General features: G+C 44.5%; 1 protein-coding gene across 1 annotated transcript in view; it reads left to right on the forward strand.

The window, feature by feature from the left end:
• Positions 1-25,672, forward strand: part of GPC4 (glypican 4) — a gene marked incomplete at both ends in the record, with an annotated part of 60,097 nt that overhangs the window by 23,621 nt on the left and 10,804 nt on the right. The window contains 2 exon segments of the mRNA XM_079541994.1: positions 1,824-1,982; positions 15,414-15,805. Coding sequence (XP_079398120.1) covers positions 1,824-1,982; positions 15,414-15,805 — 551 coding nt within the window.

The raw sequence follows: 25,672 nt of genomic DNA on the forward strand, positions 1-25,672 counted from the left end.
TGAATAAGCAGCAGGTTAATCTAATAGAAAAAGGCGTTGTCAGATAGGTGAGATGTTAACTTCAGTTTAGTAGTGTAAACTGATACAAAAACATTCCTTGTATTTGTGAAATACGCTGGGCTTTTAATGGATTTTAATGTTGTTGGTTTTTTTTTAATCAATCAATAAATTGCGGTAGTTGTTAAGACATCACTGCTGTGAGGATCCCAAGGCATTTGTGGACAGCTTCAGAAGTGTCTCTGAAGTGCAGTGAGGAAAAGAAATCCCGCTGACAGTAGGCTTGAGCTTGCCAAGTAGGGTAGAGGTTTGCCCTTCCAACACAAAAGAATTACAAGTATGTAAATTGTAATCACCGAGGGAAGAAGTGCTTAATGAAAATGGTACAGGAATCATGGAGCACATGTCAGGTAAAATATTTCCATCTGAAATTTAGGAAAAAAAATAAAAATTCAAGTGTTTTAAAATTAAATAGTTTTGACATCTCAAGTCTAGCTGTTGCTCTAGCAGGAATTATCACTTTGCTGCTGTTTATTTGTGTTCTGTAGTGTCAAGGAGACTTAGCCCTCTATTGGAAGTGGAGCAAAAGGGATGCAAAGTGAAATAGTGTGGCCTTGCCTAGGGACTTGCTTGGTTGAATGCTTGCTGGGGAGGCAGGCTCTGTATGCCCAGGTATCATGAGCACTGTGTCTTAGTCCTAGTGCAGTGTGCTTGTCATTGGAAGTGTTCCTGGGAGGAAAAGGAGTGTGTAAAACGAAAAGGGAGAAAAAAAGAGTCTCTAAGGAGACAGTGAATTTTTTTCTTTGTTTTCTGAAGGCTGTCTAAGCAGGGCTGTTCTCTGTACCGGACTTGGAGCAGCAGACAGTCTCGTGCAATAAATTAGTTGTGGCAGAATTATCTGTTGGTCAAGGTCTCTGTAATGTCTGAGAAAACAAACAAATCCCATGGCACAAAAGGAAAGCTGTTTAGGAGAGGGCAGTCTTAGAGATGGAATGTGTGTGTTTAATTAATATGTATGGTTTTAACTTTTGAAAAATGGCCTGAGAGTGGTCTCTAGGCAAGAAAGTCACACACAGCAGTGTGAAGGTTTGGTAGCTGGGCGAATCGTGCAGTTGTGGGCCAGATCTGGTTGCACTGATCACAATCTGTCTTTGTTTTGCATAGAGCAGAAATAGCTCTTGTTCACTGCAGACCTTTCCGATGCTTTAGCAGTCTGGGTGGCTCTTCAGAAGGTATGTAGTGATTCTTTCTGCCCTGCAGCTCTTGGGGTGAGTCTTGGTGAGTCCCAGCAGTGCTGGAGGTTGTTGCTGGACCTCCGGGGGAATTCTCACCATCTGCCTCCTTGTGCTGAGGCACTCAGGGGTAAGAAAGATACTGGAGCCCTTTACGATTCCTTTGGCTAAGCAATCTTGAGCCATAAGATTTTTATGAGAGCCATCTTTTAGGGTGAGAGAAGAAAAATATGTTTGAATTCTGCAAAACAAACACAGTTTCACCCAAGATGATGACAGAAAACCGTAAAATTAAAAGCTGGGAAATGTAAAGTCTTTTCACAAGCAGTTACATAAAACAAGTTTATTTTCATATCAGTGATATCTTTGATTCTTAGAATACTTCAGTGATAACTGAAGGGAAGGAGAAGGAAAAAAGGATTTTTCTGTTCAAAAAGGACCAATGTCATTGATGTGGTGTATTATGTATTAACTGAGTGAACTGAAAGTAATTAAAACTCCCTGGAGACGGTGCCACCACGGGGCCTCGCACACTGACCTCTTTGTGTCGCAAAGGGAATTCCTCTAACTTAGAGTATTTTCTTTGTTTTTAAGGCGACCACTTGAAAGTCTGCTCACAAGCCTACACGTGCTGCACTCAAGAAATGGAAGAGAGATACAGTCAACTGAGCAAACACGACTTCAGAAACGCCGTCGTAGAGCTTAGCAATCACTTACAAACTATGTTTAGTTCCCGATACAAGAAGTTTGATGGTGAGTGCAGAGACCTTGAACTTACTTTCCTTTGCATAAAATGCTAAGAATTCCCATCCTGTTGTTCTCTGTGCAGTTGTTCTGCTCTGCCTCCCCTTTTGCTGGGGAAGTTCATGACTCATTGCTCTGGTGGCGAGGGTAGCGCATGGCTTGTTTTGCAATCCCATGTGAAAGAAATATTTGCTGATTACAGCTGTTTGTTTTCTAAAGAGAGATCTTTTTCTGATTAATCTTTCAAAAAACTGTACTGCTGTTAACTTAGATTGCAGTGAGTTTGTTTGTATATCCCCGTGGTGCATGTGATTGTAACATGCACGTCTTGCAGCCCCAATCCACAAAAATGCAGATCTTTTCCAGTCTGTTATGAACCAGCAGGGTTTGTATCAGCTCACTTAGCCTTTGGGGCTAAATAGAGCAGCAAATAAATAAATACAGAGATGTCTTTGTGCGGAAACCGAGGGTTCAAGTGTGATGCAGGGTCAGAAGCAAAGTGAACAAAGTCTCGGCTGAGTTCCCATCGCTCAAGTGACACCAATTGCTGACTGATAAGCAAATGTCTTTTCTCATTGTTGCCCTCCAATCAGCAGGACGGCTGTGCTCTCCTCATAGCCTGATGGAAGAAAATCCTTATGGAAGTAGCTGGCAGTCACCTGTGCCAGTGTCCTGTATTCACTGTGTGCCCAGCATCATGCTCCTGCAAGAAGGACTGTCCTTCTTGGCTGTGGGGATGAGGTGACACCTAGATGCATGTGAATATATCTGATGAGTTATGTGGACTGGATTGGTTGTCAGGACATCCTTTGTGTCCATTGCATCACTGCCATCTGTTAGCAGAGGGTGATTCCAATGCACAGTTCTCCAGGGTTTTTTTCTCCCTTGTTTGGTTGTTAGTGGAGAATCCACGTGAACCAACACCCTGAAGTCTGTGCCTTGAACCTCCCAGGGACTTCCTCTTTGCTGCTGCAGCAAGTAGCAGCCCTTTTCCTTCAAAAGAAGTTGGCACCTGTGAGAAGGAAAAAGTCCCCGAGTATGAAATTGCAGTGAGTCAAAGTGAAATTATGCAACCCTCTTGATAGCATCTAAATCTACTAGCTGAGTATTTCCCTCTTAAACCTCTGTTGTCTCTACCTGCTGCTACACCAAAGGGGTGATAGAGAGAGAACCAAAGTGTCTAGACTTGCAAGCTTATTAAATACAGAGCAAGGCACTTAATGAAATCCAGCCCATAGATAAGCCCTTTGAAAGAGGCCAGAGGAGCAGCATCTGCTTCACCTTTAATGAACAACGAGGCTTCTTAAAAATGCTGCACTGAACACAAAGGGCATGCTTGGTTCACTCTATTAGCATCCCTGACGTGGTGTAGATGTATTTCCAGGTGTGTCTTCTCATTTTCATGGTGAGTTATGGCCACAGGACTGTGTGACAAGAAGAGGGTATTAAGCTAAGTTGGATCCCTCTCAAAGCACAGTGCTTCAGTCTGGGGGGGCTTTGATGGGGAGCCCTGCAAAGCTGTTCTGTTGGCACGGCGTGGTTCTGCCATCAGCAGCTCTCAGCGTGCCTGCTGCTGCTCTCACCACTGTGGCTCCTCTGATCTTAATCCTGGGAGTCCTTGAAAGGCAAATTTGGAAGCAGATAGAGTGATACTGTTCCTGGAAGCTAGATTTGCTGTGCCCAGCCTGTCCCTGAAGCGTGCTTCTCTGCCCTTTCTGAAACTAATAAAGGAGAATTAGCAACTTCTTAAGCTTGTCCCCAAGCCTGACGTTCCCGTCTTTAAGCAGTTGTTAATATCAGATCTAAATCTTTATTTGCTGTAGACAGAACTGATTTAGGCATTTTTTAAAATCTTACCTGGGGTGGAAGCAGAAATTAACTGATTCCCATCCTCCCTTGTTTATCTCTTGGAAGACTTTTAATCAGGACTGCCTCCCTCTCCCTGGCCAAGTCACCTGGAGGCTGATTGCACCCCATTCACAGGGTGCTGTTTGGTGATGGTGGCTGAGCAGTCCTCCTCTCAAGTTCTCAGTCCTTTCCCTCCCTCAAGATTCCCTGCAAAAAAATGGCATGTTTTTGGAGCTCCGTGCTTGGACTGCTGTGGTGGTTTTGGGGGTTTGTGTTGCCTCCTATAGACTGATTGGCTGTTTGTGGTGGTTGTTTCCTTTCTACAATCCTGATGCTTGGTAATCTGGTCACACATGTTCTGTTTTTTGCTTTGCATGTTTGATTTCTTGTCAAATATCCTTTTGTGGCAGGGGCGCGTTCCTTTTACTCTTTCTGGATCAATTCTCCACTTTGCCAACGCCTCACTGAGTTGGTCTGACTTTTCTGCCCTGAGTATGTGGCATTCCTGTCTTTTACAAGCTTTGCAAAGACACATTTTAATCCTTTACACAACCAGTTAATGATAGTTGTGGGTGGAATGGAGACTGAGAGAAACACTGCTTTAAGATGCCTTCCTGGTTTGTTGTGATTGTGTTTTGGGTGTATCTTTGAATCTTGATGCACTCCAAACGTTTTTTCAGTTTAAATAAGTTGAAATAACTGGAAAGAGGAAGGTGATTGGAACACAAAGCTGGTGAAGGTGGCTTGGCAGTTGCTTGGATGCAACACGTCCAACTCAGAAGGGGAGGAGATGATCAAGACCCATGTATTTGCCCTGAGCTCTGGGGATGAGATTTGAAAAGCATACGATCCCCCCAAACTCTTCCTCTGCATGGCCCCTTGCTCCTATTTTAACATTTGGAGCTCTTTAGGGCTGCCTCATTACCAGTAGCCAGATCCATTTGAATGAAAATAAAGCTGACAGAATACAAGCCATACATCCTCCTCTGCTTAACAGGAAATCATCTACACTGTGAAGCTGGACTGAAGGCAGGATGAGTTATTGCAGAGACCTAAATTCACTTAACTCCCAGCAAATGGAGCAGTGACTCCCCTTGCAGGGTCACATCGCTGTGTTTGGCGATGACACTCCAGGAAGCAGCTCCCTCACAGCGCGAAGCAAACCATGACCTCCCAGCTCTCTGGAAATCTTTGGTGCAGGCTCTCTGGCTGCTAATCTCTTAGCCTTGACATTCAGGTCCAAGAGAAGAGGCAGATCTGTGCTGCCTCTGCTATGTGCTTGACCTTTGCAGCAGTTGCCACTGTAAAAGGACAGTCCTTGGATGGAGGCGGCAGTGCCCTGTTGCTGTGGGAGCGTTTTGCATCAGCTGTTGCTCGAGCGCTGTGTGATGTTGGAACAGTTGCCAGAATTGCTCTGATCTGACACCAAAGCCGTGTGCTTCAGCAATGGATTATCTCCTCTTAATCAGGAGCATACACCAAGCTCCTGATTACCAGTTCTCAAATGGCTGGCCACAAGTCACTTCAGCTTCTCCTATGTAATTGTACAGCGCCAGGTTCTTCTGTGTGTGTTTGGTTTGCAGACACAGGGAGAAGACTGGAGCTTTGGAGTGCAGTATCTTATATATCCTGTCTAAATATTTGCTTACAGCACAGCTCTGCATGCTCCTGGGGGTTTCTCCTGTTGTAATTTAAACCTAGCCCAGCCTCAGCGTAGCAGAAAGGTACACATTTCCAGCAATAAGGGAAATTCTTTTTTTAATAAAAAATATGTGCTTTGGGAGTTGTTGGACTCTCCATTGCTAGATGTTTTTAAGGTGAGGATTTGCTGGTTTTGTTTTTCTAATATACGTGATGTCAGATACATGTTTACAGGTTTCACTGAGAAACTAGTGGGTGATGTTCCCTGGCCATATAAGCATCTCCCTATATGACAATAGCCATGGGATGCAGGAGGAGTGCTCTGATGTGGTGTCTGTCCTGAGCTGCCACGGAGGAAGCTGTGAAGCTGTGCAGTGTGACCTCATCTCATGGCACAGCAGTGGCTGCAGCCTTTTTTCATCTTCACCGCTTAGTGCCCCTCCGCTCTCCTAAGGATTAATAATTTTAGAAGGATTAATGGTGACATTAAGATTGTTTAAATGCTTGATCCCTTCTATTAAGCTTGAACTTTCATCTCCACTGACCTTTCAGGCTGAAGTTTTCCATGCTGGGGGCAGTGGTTTTGGGAGGATGAGGTGAATGCCAGAACAGAAATTGGGCTCAGCTGTTTTGAGGAATTGGAGCAGGGCAGGAAGCAGCAGATAACTCTCCTTTAGCATTTCTGCTATCCTGTTTCTTCCTAGATAAGCTGTTCTTTGGTTGTCTGCTTTTGTTAAAGACGCCTTCTGAATCTCTCAGAAGACACAACTGTTGTACCAAGCCTTTTTTAGGGAGAAATTCTGTTTTCTAGGTTCACTGCACAGCAAATGAGGGGAAAACAAATTTCTAAAGCCCTTGTAAGCAGAGGGACTGCTAAATGACTGCTGTGAAATGCTGGCTGGTTTGTTGCCTCTGAGTTTAGCAAGCTGCTGCATTTAAACCAAGTTTTGTCTCTTTCTTCTGAGCGCTCTGTATTTAAGGAAGATGAGCAAGATTTTGCCTCCAGTGATATTTAAGAATATTATGTCCAAGAGGCAAACATGCAGCAGGCTTGGTGCTCGCTGTGCCTCAGCAACAGGAGGATTTGCACAAAACTTCTCAGCCTCAGCCGGCATCTGGGAAGCTATTAAATGCTGAGTGTCCCATTTCTGCTCCTCTCCTCCCCGCTGCCCCCTGACTTTTCCATTAGTATCAAAGATAAAACAAATATGAAAGTGTAAAATGAAACCCTTGTGGGACAACGAGCGGAAGGAAAGCGAATCCGAGCAGCAGGAGCTGGGCAGTGGTCCCCAAGGGGCATGTGGGGCCACAGGTTGGGTTCAGTGGGGTTATTTCTTCTGGGCTGGATGTAGGTCAGGGCTTTTGCATGTGGCGCAGGTTTAGAGAGGTGGGAGTGGGACATAACTTTCCTGGTCCATTGTCCCCTTGCAGATGATGGGTAGCTCACATACAGCCTTTGTGTTGCTTTGCACTATGCACTGGGTGCGGGCAGCTGCTGCAGGAGAACCAGCTGCCATCCCAAGGGAAGAGGAAAGGCATATTCCCTTAATCGAGGCCTTTCTTCTCTGTCCTCCATCTTGGTGGTCTCCTTCCCACTGCTTCGGACAGAGCGGAGACAAACAGTGAAAGATGAACCCTGTGGCTGTCTGGTTCCTAAAGTTAGAATTTGGCGGATAATCAGGATGCTACACCTGACCAAAATAACTGCCCTCTGGGACCTTACTGTCACATTAACTCTTTTATCAGAAACTGCCTGCAAGAGCAGAGAAGTGGAGCCTTGTCCTGCTCTTGTGCCAGGCTACCTCATCCTTTTGGTACCTGTAGAATGCTTTTCTGAGGATCCCAGTGCATCAGGAGTTGTGCAGAGGGAGACTGGAGATGCAGTGGACCTTTAATGCCTGTTGTGCAAGAGCTGTGTGTTTTTTGAATAAATTTTTGACAGCTTTGCTGGAGTTGCATTAACATACAGATGACAAAGCAGAGTGGTCTATCTGCTGCCACTCAAGAGTAGGTGAACGACCAGCCTCATTCTTTTCTCTCCAGAAAGGATCGTCACAAAACCTCACATACCAACCTGGGTGGAGAATGGTGGGATGATCCCTCGTGCTTTGCAATGAGAAACATTGCCTCCTGCTGAGAGCTGGTCCTTCAGACTTGGTTTTGGACTTGTGCTTGTCTGGGGTACAGATGGAGTGATTTAGGAGAAGCAGAAGGGAGCAACCACCAACACACTTCCTTTAGAAAATCCCACTTGTGGGTTTTTGTTTGCACTTTCCCACTCACGCCAACAATAATGAAGCAAATTGTCTGCTTTCTCTGCTCTCTCTGCCCTGGAAGTTTGTTTATTCTTTTTCTTGTAGCTGGCTCCTTTCCATCTGGAGATCTTTAAAAAGGTACAAAAAAACACTATGATTTTTCTTCTTGTTCTTTGAAAGGTTCACAACGCTGAGCTAACAGTGAGGGGGAATTGATCTCTGATTTGGGAGGCCCAGAAAGATCTTGAGGTCACAGCATCACTGGGGGAAGAAACCCCATGTAGAGGGAATCTCTTGCCCCACAGATGAAGGGGAAAAAGTTGAGATTTCTATAAGTGAGTGAAGGGTTCAGCTATGGGCAAGACCACTTTCTGTGTGGTCAGTTTTCTTTCTGCCATCTCAGGTGCAAGCAGTTCTGCTGTTAGGATTGCAGATAAACCTTTCTTATGCTTTTATTTTGTCAAAAGACAAAGATGTGGGCCGCACGCTTTATACTTGGTTACAGGAAACATGTCTGGCGTTCTCTGGTTACTAATTGCTGTCAACCTGTCAATGAGCTATTGTTTGTCTGTTTAAAATTAACTCTCTTTTCCTCCTTCCTGCACAAAGAAACCACCTAGCGATTGTGCAGACTCTTTTTGCTTGTGTAGTATCAGGAGCTGCTCCCTGGATGTTGATGGAGCTGGTGGCGTTTAGGGTTCTTGCAGTGGGCTTGATTGCATGATATTCCCCTGGAGCTGGCTTTTGCTGCTGCCTTATCAGTGTTACACGTACCTTAGCATCCAGTTGTTTGCACACTGTGTGAAGAAGAGCACTGGCTCTGCCTGGGAGAGCTCAGTGCAATGTGAGACGGAGTGAGAAAGAGCGAGAAGTGAGAAAGAGGAGTGAGAAAGCTGTCAAATACTCAGCAGCACAGGTCCTCCTCAGTCTCTTCAACAGCAGTTGTAGGAAGGGAGACTTAGAAAAAGATGTATGTCTCAAATACCCTTGAGTGCTCTTAAGAAATGCAGGATGCAGCTCGAAGTTTCACAGCTGCTGTTTGCTCTGTTGGGGTGGGAAGTTGGTGTTTTGGTACCAGCTGGACCTAGTTCTAAAGCAGCTGGGAAGTAACAGGGGAATGGGTGGGGTGAAAATTAGCCAGGAGGAGACTGGGCAGCAAGGAGAGGCAGCAGTAAGGGAGGAGTGACGGGGAAGATGGCGTCGAGTCGTGGTTGCTGGGTTGGGAGCTTGGGATGAAGGGTGTTTTACTGGGGGATAAAACCTCTATGGATGGCCCAGAGCAGCAAGTGTGAGCGTGGAAGGTCTCTAGAAATAGAGGTGAGGAGGATATGAAGCTTGTGTTTGTCCTTCAGGATGCACGAAGAAGGGACTGGAGCACTTCTGCTTTCCTAATTGTTAGGATAGGTGTTAGGTGGAGCAGGACATGATGTGCTGTTATTTGCTTCTTGAATCACAGACAGTAGTGCTTTTTTTTCTCCTCCTCTTTCATTGCTTCATTCGTTTACAGAGTTTGATCACTGTGTGACAGCACTGCTCTTGGGCTGTTAGCTTCTCTGAGTTCCTGCCAGCCCTGGGGTACGCACGAATGTTCTTGGGCCCATCAGAAACAAGAAGTTCTAGGAATGTTTTTTGTTTGCTTGTTTTTTAAATTATTACTTTTCTTTCCCCTCTGTGAGGTTGTGTCCCAGTTGTTTTTGTCTTGAAGCATTTGAATAATTAAGCAAAGTTCTGGGAGATTTGGCAGTGCCTCCCAGCTCTCTGAGGCTCACATATCATGGCTGTTTCTGTGACACTGGTGATTTAAGCCTGTGTTTCTTCTTACTATGCGGAAGAGTTCTTCCCATGTCACTAAGTGCTAACACATGTTTGAAAGCAGGACAGAGGAACAGCTTGTGGATTTGCCCTGCCCTTCCTGAGTTCATATTCAATAAATGTGTTAACACTATGTATTCATCGGTTTCTCAGCACTTCTGGAAAAAAGTTGTTAAGCTATGGTTTGTTTTTCCCTGGTGGAAATTACAAATGTGATATATGTAATAAAGGAAGTGAAAGCGTATTAAAAGTAATGAGGCACGTTTAGGAAAAAAAAAAATCTTTTTCCTTTGGGGTAGGTGGCATAGCTGTGGATAGCTTCAGCTTTGAAACTGTGAAACTTTGGTGCCTTTTCTTCCCAAGACCTTTCTATCGGATGTGAATTCTGCGTGCATCATCGGAGGAGCTGTAGGCTGGGCTTTGCATTCACAGATGCACTTATGGGTGTGTGTATATATATATCTATATCTATATCTATCTATCTATATATATATATGCACCTATGTGAGGGGATGGGGTTGGCCCCTCTATGCTGCAGCTTGGACAAGGGTGTCTGCCTGGGAATCCATCTTGCTGCTATGCACGTTTTATGAGTAAACCAATTCATGGGAAAATATAATTAATCTCTTTGTGGCAGCACTCTGCTGCACACACTAGAAAACGTCATTATCTATACAGACAAGCAAATTAAAGGTTTCGCTAAGGCAGACGGTCCTTAATTAATCATAATCTGGACAGCATATTAAAAGTATACCTGAAAAGTACGGGTGGCAAATTATCTAAAACTAATTAGTTGTGCCCATAAAAATACAGCATATTCCCTCCGTGTGCTTGAATCTGGTTTTATTTGTTTCTTAGGGTGTGTTCAATAATTGCACGTCTACCAGTTTGCATGGTTAATTCGGAAATCTTCATCAGAATAACTCTAAGGCCAGTTGAAAACGTGGCTATAAAATAAGTTAACCTGATGCGTGGGAAATTTAGAACATCTGAAAGCTGCTGGGAAGGGAAACATGTGGCATAGCCCTGGTTTGGAAGGACACACGTGCCAACAAAGGGGCACCTGTGCGTTTCATCCCTGACAATGAGGAAATTCAAAGCAAAACTTCACACTCCAGGGTGAGCAGCTCTGGGTTGAGCTCTCAGGGCTCCTGGATTGGGGCTGCTCTCCTTACCAGTGTTTGTAGGGAAATGCCAAAATGGGCTGTGGGTGAACTGCAGCGTGCCCCTTTGATGTGCTCTTCTAATCTCCAGGAGCTGCCTTTGATTTAGGTAGGGCTGTACTGTATAGCAGAGGGCTTTCCCCATCAAAAGCCATCTAATATGAAAATCGCACTCTAAATATCTGAAAATGTTAGCACAAGAAATAGGAAAATGTTACATCCGTTCCTCCTTGAGGATATTTTCAGATGAGACCTGTGAACTCAACATGAAAAAAAAAAGAGTCCAAGGAAGTGGATTTATGGTTTGTAGGTGGAATTTGCCCTGTGCCCTACAGTGGGTGGAGTGATTGTTTCTTCAAATAGCTAACATATCCACAGCTTGGAAGGAGGGTTGTTTAGAATTTTTCTGGCTGTGGAAACTGGTGTAATGTGGAAGCACCTTCAAGAGGTGCTGGGTTACCAGCAGGGCTTGTCTGCCCTCAAGCTGCAAGCAGGTGATTGCTTGTATTACCTGGAAAAAGGAAACTGCCAAGTAACTGTGGTTAAATTTTCCCATTGTGGAAATTTGTTTTATGGAAGGGCTTGTTTAAAAGCAGGAATTCCTTTTCCTCCAGGACTCTTATTACAGAAATATCAGATGTGTCATGTCCAGTCTTTCTTACTTTTTCCTGACATCCTAGATTTTCCCCTGAGTGCTGGCACTGAAATTCTACACTGAAATTCAAACGTGTTAAAAGAATAAACATAGCCCAGAGCTGTAGATTGCCTGTCTGCAGATTACATCCTTTTCTATCCTGAGAAGTTAATTGCATTATAAATGTCATCTTCCTCTGAGCAGCAAAGTCCATGGAGTCCAGAGGATTTATTTACAAATTTCAGAGTTTCATCTTGGTTTTAGAAAAGATTTTCTGACTGCTGCCAGAGGATATCTCTGTGAATGGCAGCCCTGGGACCATCAAAGGTTGGCATGACTGAGCCCTGCTCCCTTCCTCCTGGCACCTTCCTGAGTGACAAGGTGGTTTTCCATCAGTGGGTCTCAGCTGAGGTGGGGAAAGTAGGAAAATGTGCAAGCAGAAATAAATTTACAAGGATTGTATGAGGTGTTGGGAAGGCAGCATTTCTTAGGGAGATGACAGCTCATTATACACCTCCTTACAGTTTGCAGCATTCAGTAAGTCATGAATAACACTGGTACCAAACACAGAGAGATCGGTGTAGGTGCTCAAAAGTGGGTCTTCGTGAACACTGCTTGTGGAGGATTTCTGTCTAAAGCAGCCTCTGTTTCTGTGAGATTTCTGCCTTGATGCTGACTGCTCGGATGCTGCTCCTTAATTTTGTGCAACCCAAGCACTGCTGCTTGGTCCATTCTCAGCACTTTGTCTGCTGTCTGTCCTGCAACTTGTGTCCCAGCTTGTGCCACAGCCTTGCTGGCAAGTGCCTGTGACCTGCACCTGTGAGGATCAGACCCAGCAAAATGGCAAAACTTATCCCTGTAGCCCAAACATCTCTCTGTGCTCTGCTGTAAGCTTGGAGACCAGGCAGGTGAGATGTGCTGGATTTGCTCGAAAACCACGTTGCTGCTTCTGGGGATCCATTGGTGAAACGTTTCCTGATTTTGTGCGCTGCTTGCTTTTGTCTGTTTGTCTGGGGGCCACCCTTTGGTCTGTGAGTTTAAACCAGATAACCGAGAAGCCAAAGCGAGCCTGACATCTCTCTGGATAGCAGAGTCTCGGAGAGCACTGGCAAACTATGGTTTGTCGTCTGTGAAAAATGTTTGCATTTGACAGCTTTTCACAGGAAGCCTGTCAGAGTGATAATTTAATGAGTACAGATTGCTTGCAACACAGCTGTAAAACGTGCTTTTACAGTGCTGTAAAATAAGCAACCAAGTCCTTTGTGTGTTTGCTTTGTTTGAGAACAAGTCAACTTCTAATACAAATGAAAGGTGGTCATTTATTTTACCCAGCAAACAGTCAAGATGTAAGAGAGGAACCTGCCATTTTTCTTCTTGTGGTGGCAAGGTTAATGCTGGGTTACACTGGCGTTTGCTAATCAGCTTGTTTCTGTGAAGGGGAGGATTAATATCTAATGAGACAGACTGAGTTACCAGTCAGATTAGCATTTAAGTCATAAAAAGGACTTTTGGACTTTCCTCTCTTTGCTGCAGATGTCTTTACCCCTGGTTTGCACAGGGAAAGTGTTGGTTTCTCACCCAAACTGATGTCCTTAAGGGGAGAGGGAAGACTCTGTGCACATATGTTTACAACTAATTTGGTTTATGGGTTGGTTTTTTTTTCCCTTTGTTTGTTTTTTAGGATAATTAATGAACATACCTGGTTTTAGCCCAGATTAAAATTTGTGAAGGGATGAACGGCTGTAAAGCCTGAATCAGTTTATTCAACTTTCAGTTCAGAGCATAACCAGTAATTAAGTCTAGGCTGGAGAATGAATTGGTTATGGCAATATAGATGTATTGCTTGAGGCAACTTTCTTGGCTTAAAACATTGCGTTGGGTTCCTTTAGACTAATAGTTGGAAATATGTAATAGATTTCACATCAATGTCATTTTAAAATACAGTTGTTACTGAAGAGTTCTGCTGATGCATCTGCCAGATCTTGTGCGTGGTATGAAAGTGTTTAAGTAAACAGCTTATTTAGTGATATTAAAAGGCCTGAGCTAAGGAAGGAAGTGAGCCTTCAAAATGATTAAGTGAATTAGAAATTAATATACACCAAGCTAATCTCTATAGTATAAACTCAACAGAAAAAAATCTTCCTGGAGAGGAAATGCCAGTCATGGGAACGAAAGTGGAGGTTCCTGCTGATATTGGACAGAGGACGTGTCGGGTGTTTGAAATCAATCTCTTCTTCCCTGGATCATTTCTCTTGTGCTCCTAAGAGGCTGCATTATATACAGCTATGTCAACCACCAAGCCCCATGACTTTGTTCGTCAGGAACTCAAAGAATGTTTCAGTTTTTCCAGAAAATGTTTTCTGTGTTAGTCTTTGTTTGTACTGGACCACTTTGAAGACTAAAATCTGAACTTCAGCATACTTTAATACATTTTAACAAGGTTTAAATTCACGCCACGCCAAAATATTCTACCCCCTCCTTCTAACGACTTCTGGCTTTAAACATTACTCCTTTGAGGATTTAAAAAAAAAACCAACAGAGGCATGTTTTATTAAAAAATATTTATTGAATATGAGTCACAGAAAAGCAGAGGTCAGAATCCTCAATTGCAGTGGCATGCATAAAATAACCCTCTCCCTAGGCCCCCCTTGAGGCTGCACCCTGGGTGCCGATGTCCTGCTGGGCTCAGAGCACATGGATGAGCACCAGCATGTTTGTGGTTTTTGTTTTCCTGGGAGAATTTTGCAGGTCCTGTTGGGTGGGCAGAGAAAATTTCAATTGTGAGCAGCTTATGCTGACCACCAGCACATGGTGGAAGTCCCCCTGGTAGTCTTGCTTGCCTTAGCTCCCTCCCATGCCTATACAAGTGGAATTGTGTTCCAAAAGGGCCTAAAAAGCTTAATGGATCTCTCCTCTATTACTTTATGTCATCTAACAGATATCCAAGGCAAAGATTGTCAAGTAGAGTGATCTTGTGATCTTCCATCAGACCTACTAAATGCTGGGATTTCTCCTTTGAACCGCTGCCACTTACATAGGAGCAGACTGTCTTTTCACTTGTGCTGATGTAGATCAGCTTAATTAGCAGTGTCCAGTTTGCCCTCAGCAGTATCTGCACCTCCCTCCGTTGGAAACGAAGCCTTTCCCAAGCGTTGTGTCTTTAGCAGCACTGACTTGGAGGGGGATGTTCTTTAAATTGACCTGGCAGATGCATGCGGAGTGCCAGATGTCACTGGGTCACCTTGCAGCCGGCGTCAGAGATGTGTGCGTCACTGCCACGATGCCGTGACGGTGTTCCAGCAGTGGCTGCTCTCTGGCACCAGCCTGTCTGGTGTTCTCAAACACTGAACTGAAGCTGGCCTTTGCTTTTTGAAAGCCACGAAACCCGGAGCCGATCTCCGTCAGCTGAAAAATCTCTTGGCCTTCTTGTCAGTGTCAAGCGTTTAGCCCTTGGATTTTGAGCAAATTCGGGCTTAATTGCACTTTCTTTGTACTGCCATAAACATCTGAAGTCCTGTCTGCAATCAGAACCAATTACATAATTAGAGACAGGCCCTGCCCTGAGATCTGGCAGAGTTGAAAGCGAGGAGAAAGAACATGAAGGTAGATTTTTGGGTCTGTTTTTAAAAATGTACTAAAGTTGTTTAGTTTTGGAGGTTTATCATCGTTGCAGAAAGTGAGCTGACAGTAATTAAAAAGATTTCTTTGAAAACCAGCTTTTTTAGAACACTGTTTAAAATATTTTACTTTCTGATAATTAGGGGCTTCAGAATAACATTTCAAGCTGGCTGAATGGTAACGTAAAGGCTGCTTAATTTTTTCCATTTTACTGACTTTTGTCGTGATATTTAGTACTGGTCAAAAGATATTTCACTCATCCAAGCCTTAGGAGGCCTTAGAGAGTGGTTTTGAAGGGTGATTGACTTTATGAAAAGCAAGCAAGAATTTTGAGAAATTATTTGAAAATTAGATATGGAAATCATTTTAAAAATCAATTTCTCCTGGGTGCTGCGTTTTCAAGTTAAGCAACGTGCAAATGCTTAACCCAGTACCGACATTTACCATGGCTTCTCTTGCTCTTTCCTAGAGTTCTTCAAAGAGCTTCTGGAGAACGCCGAGAAGTCGCTGAACGACATGTTTGTGCGGACGTATGGCCGGTTGTACATGCAGAACTCAGAGCTGTTCAAGGACCTCTTCGTGGAACTGAAGCGGTACTACGTGGGTGGCAACGTCAACCTAGAGGAGATGCTCAACGACTTCTGGGCACGTCTGCTGGAGCGCATGTTCCGGCTGGTGAACCCGCAGTACCACTTCACGGATGAGTACCTTGAGTGTGTCAGCAAGTACACGGAGCAGCTGAAGCCCTTCGGGGACGTGCCGCGCAAGCTGAAGCTTCAAGTGACTCGAGCGTTTGTGGCAGCCCGCACCTTCGCGCAAGGTCTTGCCGTCGCCAGGGACGTCGTCAGCAAAGTGTCCGCGGTGAGCTCTGTGTTCATGCCTCCTTCCCATGGACCTGCCGTGGGTTGCGTCTTTCCCTGTCATCACGCTTCTGCAGAATGCTATGGGTGCACTTGGCTCTTCCATAGGTGCCTTAAACGCATGACGGATGGTTGAGCGTAGATGGGACCGGATTCCATCTGTTGGTAGGAGAGCCCAGCTGTGTGTTTTGTGATAGTCACGTTCTGGAGATGTTCTGCCCATAGGCCACCACTGTCCAGTGCTTTAGGCCAACAGCAGGGGTGTTTCCCTGTTTGGTGCTTGTCCTCCTGTGTGTGGAACAGCAACAGGTTGGAAATTAAGTTCCATCTGTAGTGGAGATAAACATGTTTGCTTGTGTAATTACTGTACCTTCTTAATATTGCCCTCAAATTACAGCGAGTCATGGACGTTATGGGCATCTATTACGGAGCAGCTGATGACTTGCTCCTTGCTCCCAGGCATGGAGAGAGGCTGTTAGCATGAACAAACAGTACTTTTATGATAACAATAAGCTGGAGCCATATGCGCAGGGCAGGAGCCTGTTGTATTCGGTGCCACAGATGTAGCAGAAGTCAGGCCTCAGTCTTCCATGGCTGTCACTTTTGGGGGTTCAAACTGATACATTATTGTTCACCTAAATGTTTACCTCTCTCTTCTCATAGACCACTATAGAATGTTCTAAATGGGATGACTTTGTTTTCTTCCCTGAGACTTGTCTGTAATTTACTTTGAGTTGTGTGGTATATGGAACAGATGGATTAGATAATCCCCTTAAACTGATTGTGTAAGATAAAAAAAAAAAATTAGTGATTTCCTTTTAACAACCTCGGCTCACTTCCTGTGGTCTAGAAGATGTCGCATAATCATTTAATCAAACAGAAAGGTTTACTTTCTTTTTACCTGGTTGCAGAGTAATAAAGCACCAGGCTGGAAGGGCAGGCATGAGTTTGAATCATCCTAAGTGCAAGGAAAAAAAAAAAACAAAGAGAAAAAAAGAAAAAAGAAATGAGGCACTCTTAGAAGAAGAATGCAATTTTGGAGGCAGCACAATTAACTTTGATAAGTGACATGATCATTCAGATTGCTTTGACTTACAGGGATGACATGAAAATACTGTGACTGTACAAAAAAAAAAAAAAAGATCTGTTTCCACGTTAATTTTTCTTGTAATAAGACTGCATGTGTGTGACAGGACAGAGAATGTTAACAAGAGTAGAATTTCTTTGTTAACACATCCAATCTCCAGGAGTATGTTGCTAGTGCTAGCCATTGTAGGTACTTAACACCTAGGCTCCTTGTTTAATAGCAGTGACACTCATATGTATCTTTGTGCTGCTCTCATCTAGCTGAGGGTGAGCATTGGGGGCTCCATGGATGTTATGTGGGGTCCCTTTGATGGGATCACAGAATCCTCCAGCCTCAGAGATGCCATCCTATGGGGGAAAGGAGTTGTGGGAGAGGGAGTGTTGGAGCTGGATCAGACCAAGTGTTTGTTTCCATGTCAGATCATGGCAAAGCCTCCAGCCTCTCGGTTGAGGTTTCAGATATAGTTGCTGTTATTTCATTTCTGGTTGCTTGGTGTTGAGGTAGATATGGTCAGTAAGAAAGGGGAAAAAGAGGATGGATGGGCAGAAGATGAAGTATTTGGAGGGTCCAGATGCTGAATGCCAGTATGGCTTTGGGGAATGTAATCAGTTGATAGACAGTAAACCTGTGTGAGTGAGGGGTTGTGTTCATGCTCCATCTGCTCAGAATTCATCAAAATGTCTCCAGACTTGACACGGTACCACGAGGGCTACGGTCCTCGCATCTGTTACGAATCAAAGTTGTGAACCCAAGGTGGCACTGTGATTTCTTTCTCCCTTTTGAAGATCCTCAATTGTAGAGTTGCCTTCAACTCTGGAATTAATTGCTTGAGTGTGCAAGGTTATCCAGAGACCCACTCAGCTGCAAAAATAGCTCATGCTCCACGCAGAATTACGCTTACTGCACTTAGCACTTCGGTTTCACAAATTGCATTACAGATCGTGTAACAGATCTGCTTTTTGGAGCAGAAGTCTGTGCTGCTGAGCACTAAGCTTTAGTTGCAGCAGTGGAAGGAATAATCTTTCTAGTGGTGTTTTAGTCTCATTCAGTGAAAACCTAACGTCACGTTTCTGTAAGACACAATTGGGAAATTCCATACGTGGGTTTAAAATCGAATGTTTTTATGCCTGCTGCTTTGTGGTTGCGTTTTGGGGTTTCCTGCATTACATATAGATTAGTCCAGCTTTGCTGAGCTCTATATAATGACTTCATTGTCTTTGCTTCCTTATTATTTTTACTGAGGAGCTGTAGTGGGATAACTGCTTGTACTGGGGATTAGCTTGAGGGATAAATCTTCATCTTTATGAAAAAATGTCCAAAGTAATGCAAATTAGTTTTAATGCTTCTTGTAACGAGTAAGTCAAAAATTCGTAATTGAAAATTCTCAGGAGGAGAAATACAAACTACTGTGAGATCCAGCTGTTTTTTGCTTTCAAGTGGTGCTGTTAGGAGAGCAAGGAGCACTTTACAGAAGAGCAGCATTGATAGCTTTTTAATGATACTATATATTTTTACATCATCACTAGGGAGATGCATTTAGAAAGTATTGTTCTTGCATAAGTTGGGGACGAAAGGGGAAAAGGAAAAGAATATTGAAAAGTTGCAGATGTGTGATTTCAGAGCCAGAATGCTAGAAAATAAGTTCAATTCAGCACTGATTGGGTCAGAAGGTGTGTGTTGCTGCCCAAATACACAACTGTGAGAAAGACATATGGTTTTCAGAGAAAGCATGGATTTTTTTTCAAACTTTATAGACAAAGTGCACTTTATAATTTTCCATTCAGGTCTTCCCCCCTCAAATTTCCTAATTTGGGTCCAAAGTACAAAGTTCTCCAGATCTGTCCTGAATTGCAAATCCAAGGAAAAAAAACTCAGGTTGTTGCTTACGCCTGCTTGAAATGTTTCCTGCGTGGGATTTCATCTATGGCTGGCTGTAGGCCTCCAGTGCTTTCCTTTGTCATCTGCTGAAGACTGGTGCTTTCTCTCTGACCTTCCTGCCCCTGCCTTTGGGAGACGGAAATCTGCCCATCCCGTAATCACTCGCTTGCTACTTAGCCCTTGACAAGCACTAAAATCAGCAGGGTTAAATTGCTGCCAGCGTTGACATTTCCTGCCCCAGCTGAGCGGGCTCTTTTCTGGGGGAAAAAACAGAGCAAATACAGGCCAGAGCCCAGAGTGCCTGAGAAAGGGTGAGAACCAGGAATCCTGCAGTTCTCAAGCTGCAGAGACGTTTCCTTAATTGGTGACACGTGGTTAAACCCATGTCCCTGTCTGGGGTCGTGACATCTTTGAGGGCAAAATGCCTGGTGGCTCATTGGGTGCAGGTATGGGACAGAGGTTCCTGTTGTTAGGGGGAAGAAAAAAGTGAAGAACTGAGCATATTGTCAGCATTTTGTAGGGTCAGGAGTAGCATCCTTGACCCAAAGTGTAGCAGAGAAGGTTTTGTTAGAGGTCAAGAGTCAGAAGCAAAGGCCTCTGGAGGATGCAGAGTGCAGCTGTGAAGCACTGAATTGCTGCATTTGCATCCCCCATCTCTGTGATGAGGTGCAGGAGGAGACATGGGGAAACCAGGCTACTGTTGTGCCAGCGGGGAGAGTTTGCTGCAGCTATCCAGGAAATTTATGCTGATAAACTATTGTCTTGGAGTTTTTACTGTTTTTTTCCTCCTTACATTTATGTCTGAGCAATGAAGGCTCCCAAATCACATCCACTATGTGTTGAAAGCCGCATGAGATGCAGTTGCCTCAATACAGCTGAGTCTCTGGAAAGGGACTTCCAGCCCGTCCTCAGGGGCCCTGTTTGTTTTGTAAGGGACAGACAGCAGCTTTGAAGTTATATGCAAGAAATGATATTTAGTTTGGAAGAGCAGATACAAACCGTGTGAAATAGATGCACAGGTTCATATGAAGAATGCACCTACTTTGTGACCTACTGTCCTCAAAAGACATTAAAAGCCATGAGGGAGCTGCTGGAGGTGTTTGTGGTGGGTAGAAGAGCTTCTTTGGTATCGCCATTTCTTCTCTAATGAAGTGTGATGATAGCAGCCGAGGAGGGAATTCTCTTGAAAACCATTTATGGAAGCTAACTATGGAGGGGGCAGGTAATCTGCCTTCCCACAGCTGCTTGAAAGACTCATGACTTTTTAACTCTTTGCTCTGAGCTGCTCATCTCCAACAAGGCATCCAAGGTGAAGTTAAACCTGCGTGAACCAAGTTACTACTGGCCTTTGTGAGCTCCCTTACCTCTGACTGCATCTTCTGGAGAGTGGCTCCTGCCCTTTATTACATGGATGCTGAATGTAATTAAGGCCTCAATCAGCAAAAATATGTGGACAGTAAGCTCTTAAATATTGTGCCCCTCCTAATTACCATTTGGATCTAGAAGTTTAGTTAATAACCGTCCAATCTCCTTTTGTGTGGCCTTCGCCCTTGGTAAAGGAGAATGTATCCTTAATGCTTTTCCAAAAGAAAGTTCATCTTTCTATATCAGATGAAGCTAGGCATGCCCTGGGCATGAGCAGATCGTCCCATTGAAGTGATGTGGACAGAAATGAAATTTGTTGCTTGCATGCATGCACCGAGAAGAGATGAGGGAGAGATGCTGCTGCTCTGTGGGCAACTGAGAACCAACCATAAGAGCAAAGGAGCCATTTTAGTGTTGCAGAGAGGCCTTGGAAGAGTTATGTCCAGACAGTGATTTGCAAACTGTGGGGCTGTACCGAGGGGCCACCGTGCACAAGGACATTGCCTTCCACGTGCCAAGGGCAAACGTCAATGCAGAAAACAATACCAAGCAATTCTCCACATCAAAGATGACCCTGAGAAGACCTGCCAAGAATGTGGCTGCATCTGCCTCAGCTCCAGCCATTTGAGGGTCTGAGCTAGGCATAGCCTTCAAAGCATGCTTGAGCAGCAGTCATTGCGGGTTTAAGGGGCTGAGAACATGCATGGATATGGCTGTGGGTTTCGAGCTGATGGCACAATGCAGGAGCGTTTCAGTCTGATGGATTTTCTTCTTTCTTTTTCCATCTTTGCCATTCCCCACACTGTGATTCGGCTCTTAATTCTGAAAACAATAGGAGGGATAACTAAGGGAGTTTTTTGGTGTCGTTGCCCAAACAAATGGTCTCACTGTTCGGCTTCTTTAAGCAAACTAAAAGCTCAGAATTGTGTGTTGTGTCTCTGGGTTGTGGAGAGAGGTGGGTGCTCAGAGAAGAAGCTGTGTTTAGAGGGCGCTTGTGTTTGGTGGCATCATGTGGGATGGTATAATCCTATGGCAACTGCTAAAGAATACAAACCCTTCAGGATGAGCATGTAGTAGTCTGCTTTTGACACATTAATGTTAAAATTGAGCTGGTCAAGTGCATGGTGCATTGGTTCTCAGGAACTCCGCTGTTCCTGCCTGACAGTGTCACGTCTGCATGCATTGAAGGGGGAAAAGAGAAAAGGCAAACTGTGAATAGAGAATTAAGTGTAAATGCACTCTTTAACTTCTTCTTGCTCAGAGGACTGGTGACTATAACCAGACAGATAAAATTGCAGAAAGCATCATCATGGGTATTGAATACTGACGAGGCACAGAGCTGTGCTGTTCCCAAATCTCTCTCTTAAAATGCGTTCTGTTGTGCAACACCTTGGAGGCACAGATCTGTGGTTAAATCAGATGCTTTCTAAATTATTCATGCACCAACGCTGGGCCAGCAGAGTCAGTTAAACACTGAAATGTGCTGTTAATTCCAAAACACTTTCATTGGAATATTTGGGCTGGGGAAGCAAACCAAGAACTGCTCGAGTGATCTTCACAGGGAGCTGAATGTTTGACTGGTGTGTGCTCTTGCAAAACATGGAGTGGAGGAAAATATTACACAAGTGAGGCTGTGTCAATCCACAAAACCAACGATGCTTCACTTGTCTTACAAGTGGCTGCTCACCGGTCCTTCAGCTGGTCGTGGAGGCTTCTTGGTTTGTTGTTCTTGTTTCCTTTTTTGTCATGAAATCTTCTTTCCGTATCACTGAGAAGTCATTTTTAAATCTTCTTTCTCTAGTATTGCCCTAATTTGGTTTTTATGAAGTGAACACAACATAAATCAAAAGTAATTTCACTGCTCTTATTTTCAAATTGTTGGATTTTGTTTTCTGGTGGCGGTGCTGCTGGCATGGCAACGCTGTAACTGTGCAAGCTTGGAAAATAAGAAAGCCTAAGTTATCAGTGTTATTATAAATAGTTATTAAAGCTGACAGGATTTTAAATGTTGTTATTAAGATTCTTAATGTTAACTTTCGGGTAGTGAGAGAATGAAATGTGGCTCTGGCAGCTGGTAGGAGTACCCTGCCTGGCTGCAGCTCCCTGCAGAACCACAGCTGGACCTCTGTCATCCCTCCTCAGTTCTTTCCTGCCTTAGGAGGGAGGGGAATGGAGGCTGGTTGGGCCTCTGAGCCTTCGCTGCTTGCACAAATTGGTTTTCTGGAGTGTTGGTGGCTTTATGGAGGCTGTTAAGGAGGCATTTCCCTTGGTAGGTAGGTGCTTCAACAGTGAAGTTTCTACTAGCATCATGCATACAGGTACAAGTGCTAACTGCTAGGATAAGGCTAAGGGTGCAGAGTAAAACATGTGAAACTTGAAAAAATGTGGTGAATATAGCAAGGTATCCACAAAACTCAGGTTTTGTTACATAGAACACGCTTCCTTTTAACAGGAACATGACTGCATCTTCACCAGTCAATGTAAGTTGGGGTGTACCTCGACAAATACAGTATGAAACATTGAAGTTAAACTCAGAAATCCCGTAATTGTCCCTTTTTACCTTTTTTGTGTGAAAATCTGTAATTTTTTGAAGTTTGTATCTGTATGTGAAGATGGGTGCCAAAATACATCTGTCAGCAACCTTTAATCTTCACGTTTGACAAAGCATATAGACGCGGACAAATTGTAATTTCCATGATGAAACCACAGGGTGATGGATTACTGCAGTGGCATGGAATGGCATAGAAAGGAAATAAATTTCACAAGATAAAAGGAGGGGTTTGGAGTGCATTTACTTCTATTATAAGCTTTTTGGAAGCTACGTGCACTGCAACTACCTGGGTTCAGATCTATTGGAGTAAATCCTCTTTGGCAAATAAAGCTTTCTTTGGGACTCAGCTTTATTAGAAAGGAGATTACTTGGTTTTGAGGGTCATTCTAGAGTAGCATTTGAATGAACTTGAGTTGCTTTCCAAGATAAACACAACCCTAGAACAAAGCATATCTGGGTTTTCTGTTACATACAATGGTGTTTTAAGAGCTTGCACCTGGCATGGCAGAGTGAACATTAAAAGCCTGTGAAGAATTGCCAGTGCAACATATGGCACATCCCTCTGACAGATCCAGAATTGGTCTGGACTGGGCATGGGCGTGTTGCCAGGGGTTAAGGTTCTTGTTGCAGTGATATGTGGTAGTTAAGCATTTATCAGTGTTATAACGAGGCGTAATTACTCATAATCTTCCCTGAAACCCTTTCTTATAGGCAATCTCTATTTATACTTTCCCGTTGCTCTCTAAAGCCATAAAATGTCAAATCAGGACTGGTGAATTCCTCCTTTGTCTCCCTTCTGCAGTTGTATTGTAAAATAAGAGCTTATCTGTGGGACTACATCCATCATAGGCTATGGCTCTACTGGGCAGTCACTGCGGGCAGAGGTTTGTCATGGGGTTTATCTTAGGTTCAGAATGACCCTGTATAGGGAAGGAAGCCAAACTCTGTTGGTTTTTAAAATCAAACCAGGTCTTTGTTCCAAGGATGCCTGCAGCACCAAATCTGAGCGAGCGGCCGATGTCTTCGTAGCACCGTTCGTCCGCAGTGGAACGTGGGAAGGCAGCTTCGGTTTCCCCTGCATCTGCTGGGATCCATAAAGATCAACCCGATGAAATATCAAAGCAGGGTGGATGCTGCAAGGTCACAGCCGCTTGGTGTGAACAAGGAGCCTAAGATAGGAAGGTGCTGGGCTGATGGTTTTTCATAACGTGCTGCCATGTGGTCCCTTGCATAAAGCCTCACCTTTCTATCATGGGGTTGATGGAGTCCTCAGTTCTGCTGAACGCCGCTCTGGCATTTGGCTAAAGGGCATCATGGTGCTATTTCTGATTTTCTTCCCAAGAGGGATGCAAGGCACTTCTATGAGGGCGAGCAGTGGTGAAATGGGCAGGATCTGCTCACAAGCCTTGGCTAAGCATGGGGATCCTGGCACTGACTGGATTTTTGTTAGAAAAGTGATGGAAATGGGGGTCTTTCAGAGCTCTGTCTGTGGCTGTGAGATGTTTTGTTCCTTCTTCAGCTTTTTTGCTGTTCAAGGACTGAACCATCTGGCTGGCAGATGATACCTTTACATTTGTCTGTTTCCAGTTTTCCTACTATAAATCATCTGATTTGGCTGTTTTCTGTTGCATGAGCTCTTCCCAGTGTTTGAACTAGCTCTGCCCCAATGGGGAGCATTCTGCTGGGGCTCCTGCTCCTGCTGCGCCTTCCAGACAGCCGTGCTCTGAAGCCTCCAGATCAGATTCCCCTGCTGCCACAAACAGCTCTCTGCACTGAGCACCACGGCTCCATTTGCTCCACCAAATGGGCAGCAGGGTCTTTTGTTTGTAAGGGTTTGGGACCAAGTGTGTTCCTGCTTCAGTGCTATGAGTTCTGTCAAGTCCCCAAATGGCTCAGCTCAGCCAGCAGGATGAGGGACAACCGTTCTTTGTCCTGCTGCTCAGTGCAGAGTGATGGTGGAGGATTTTGTCTTGGCCAGACACGCGGTGGTTTCTGACGGCATCTTGCTGTCTGCCTCTTTAGCACAGAGCTATTTCTTGGGATCTTAACTCATGTCTCAGAACTGTCGTGGGCCCTCTGTCTGGGGTGTGTGAAGGCATCTCGCTTCCTTTCTAAAAATTCAAGTGGCTCTTGTTGACAGCAGCAGGCTCTGAGCACGCTGAGTGCCTGAGTAGTGGAAGCTGCAATCAGTGCTCCTCACAGATAAGAGGGGTACAGATGATGCCTGAATGATCGTTGCTAGCCAGCCAAAACCCAGCTCAACCACAGAAAATTGTCCTTCAGTCTTTCTGCCTGGTTTCCTTGCCTGTTGAAGAGAAACTGTGTTCTTTTTGGAGTTGGCACAAAGACAACAGATTTCTATCTTTCCTCTCTTTTCCGAAAAAACTCTGCTGCCGTTATTGGCAAAGCCAGCCAGTTTTGGTAATCTCCCCAGTCCCTGGAGGACGTCAAGAGGTGGAGGTTTGTCTGAAACCAGTGGTGGTGCCTGAGGAAAAGAGAGAGCACAGGGCAGGCGATGGTGGTACCTCTCCTCGGGTGTTCTCCTAGCTTCCAGAAACTGCTGCTCAGAGGCTGGTGGAGATGGAGGTGAACGTGGCAGTTCTGTGTGGGTCTTTATTCCATAGATTTGCACAGTCCTGAGCAAGAAGTTTGCAGAGGTGTGCCACATGTACTGAATGACCTCTCCTCTTGCTCTGGTGCATATGCGTCTCCTCCCCTCAGTCTTGGATCACAACCTATTTAGAGCACTCTATGTAAATGCCTTATGGGAGGTCACAAGTGCATTGCTTAAAAACTCTGGAGACTGCTTCTATTTTGTCAGCATGTCTGCAGTCCTGACTTAATTTTCCATTTTTGCATATGGCTGATCAGCCCTCAGTCTGGCTGCTGAGGGGGAGAGCCTGCTCAGTGCCTCAGATGGATCTACCATGCAGTCAGCAGGGAGGTGTGGTGCTGTTGGTAGTGCTTTGCAGGCAGACGGCGTGGAA

This window comes from Tetrao urogallus, assembly GCF_951394365.1.
Source record: "Tetrao urogallus genome assembly, chromosome: 13".
In the NCBI taxonomy this organism is placed as follows: domain Eukaryota; kingdom Metazoa; phylum Chordata; class Aves; order Galliformes; family Phasianidae; genus Tetrao; species Tetrao urogallus.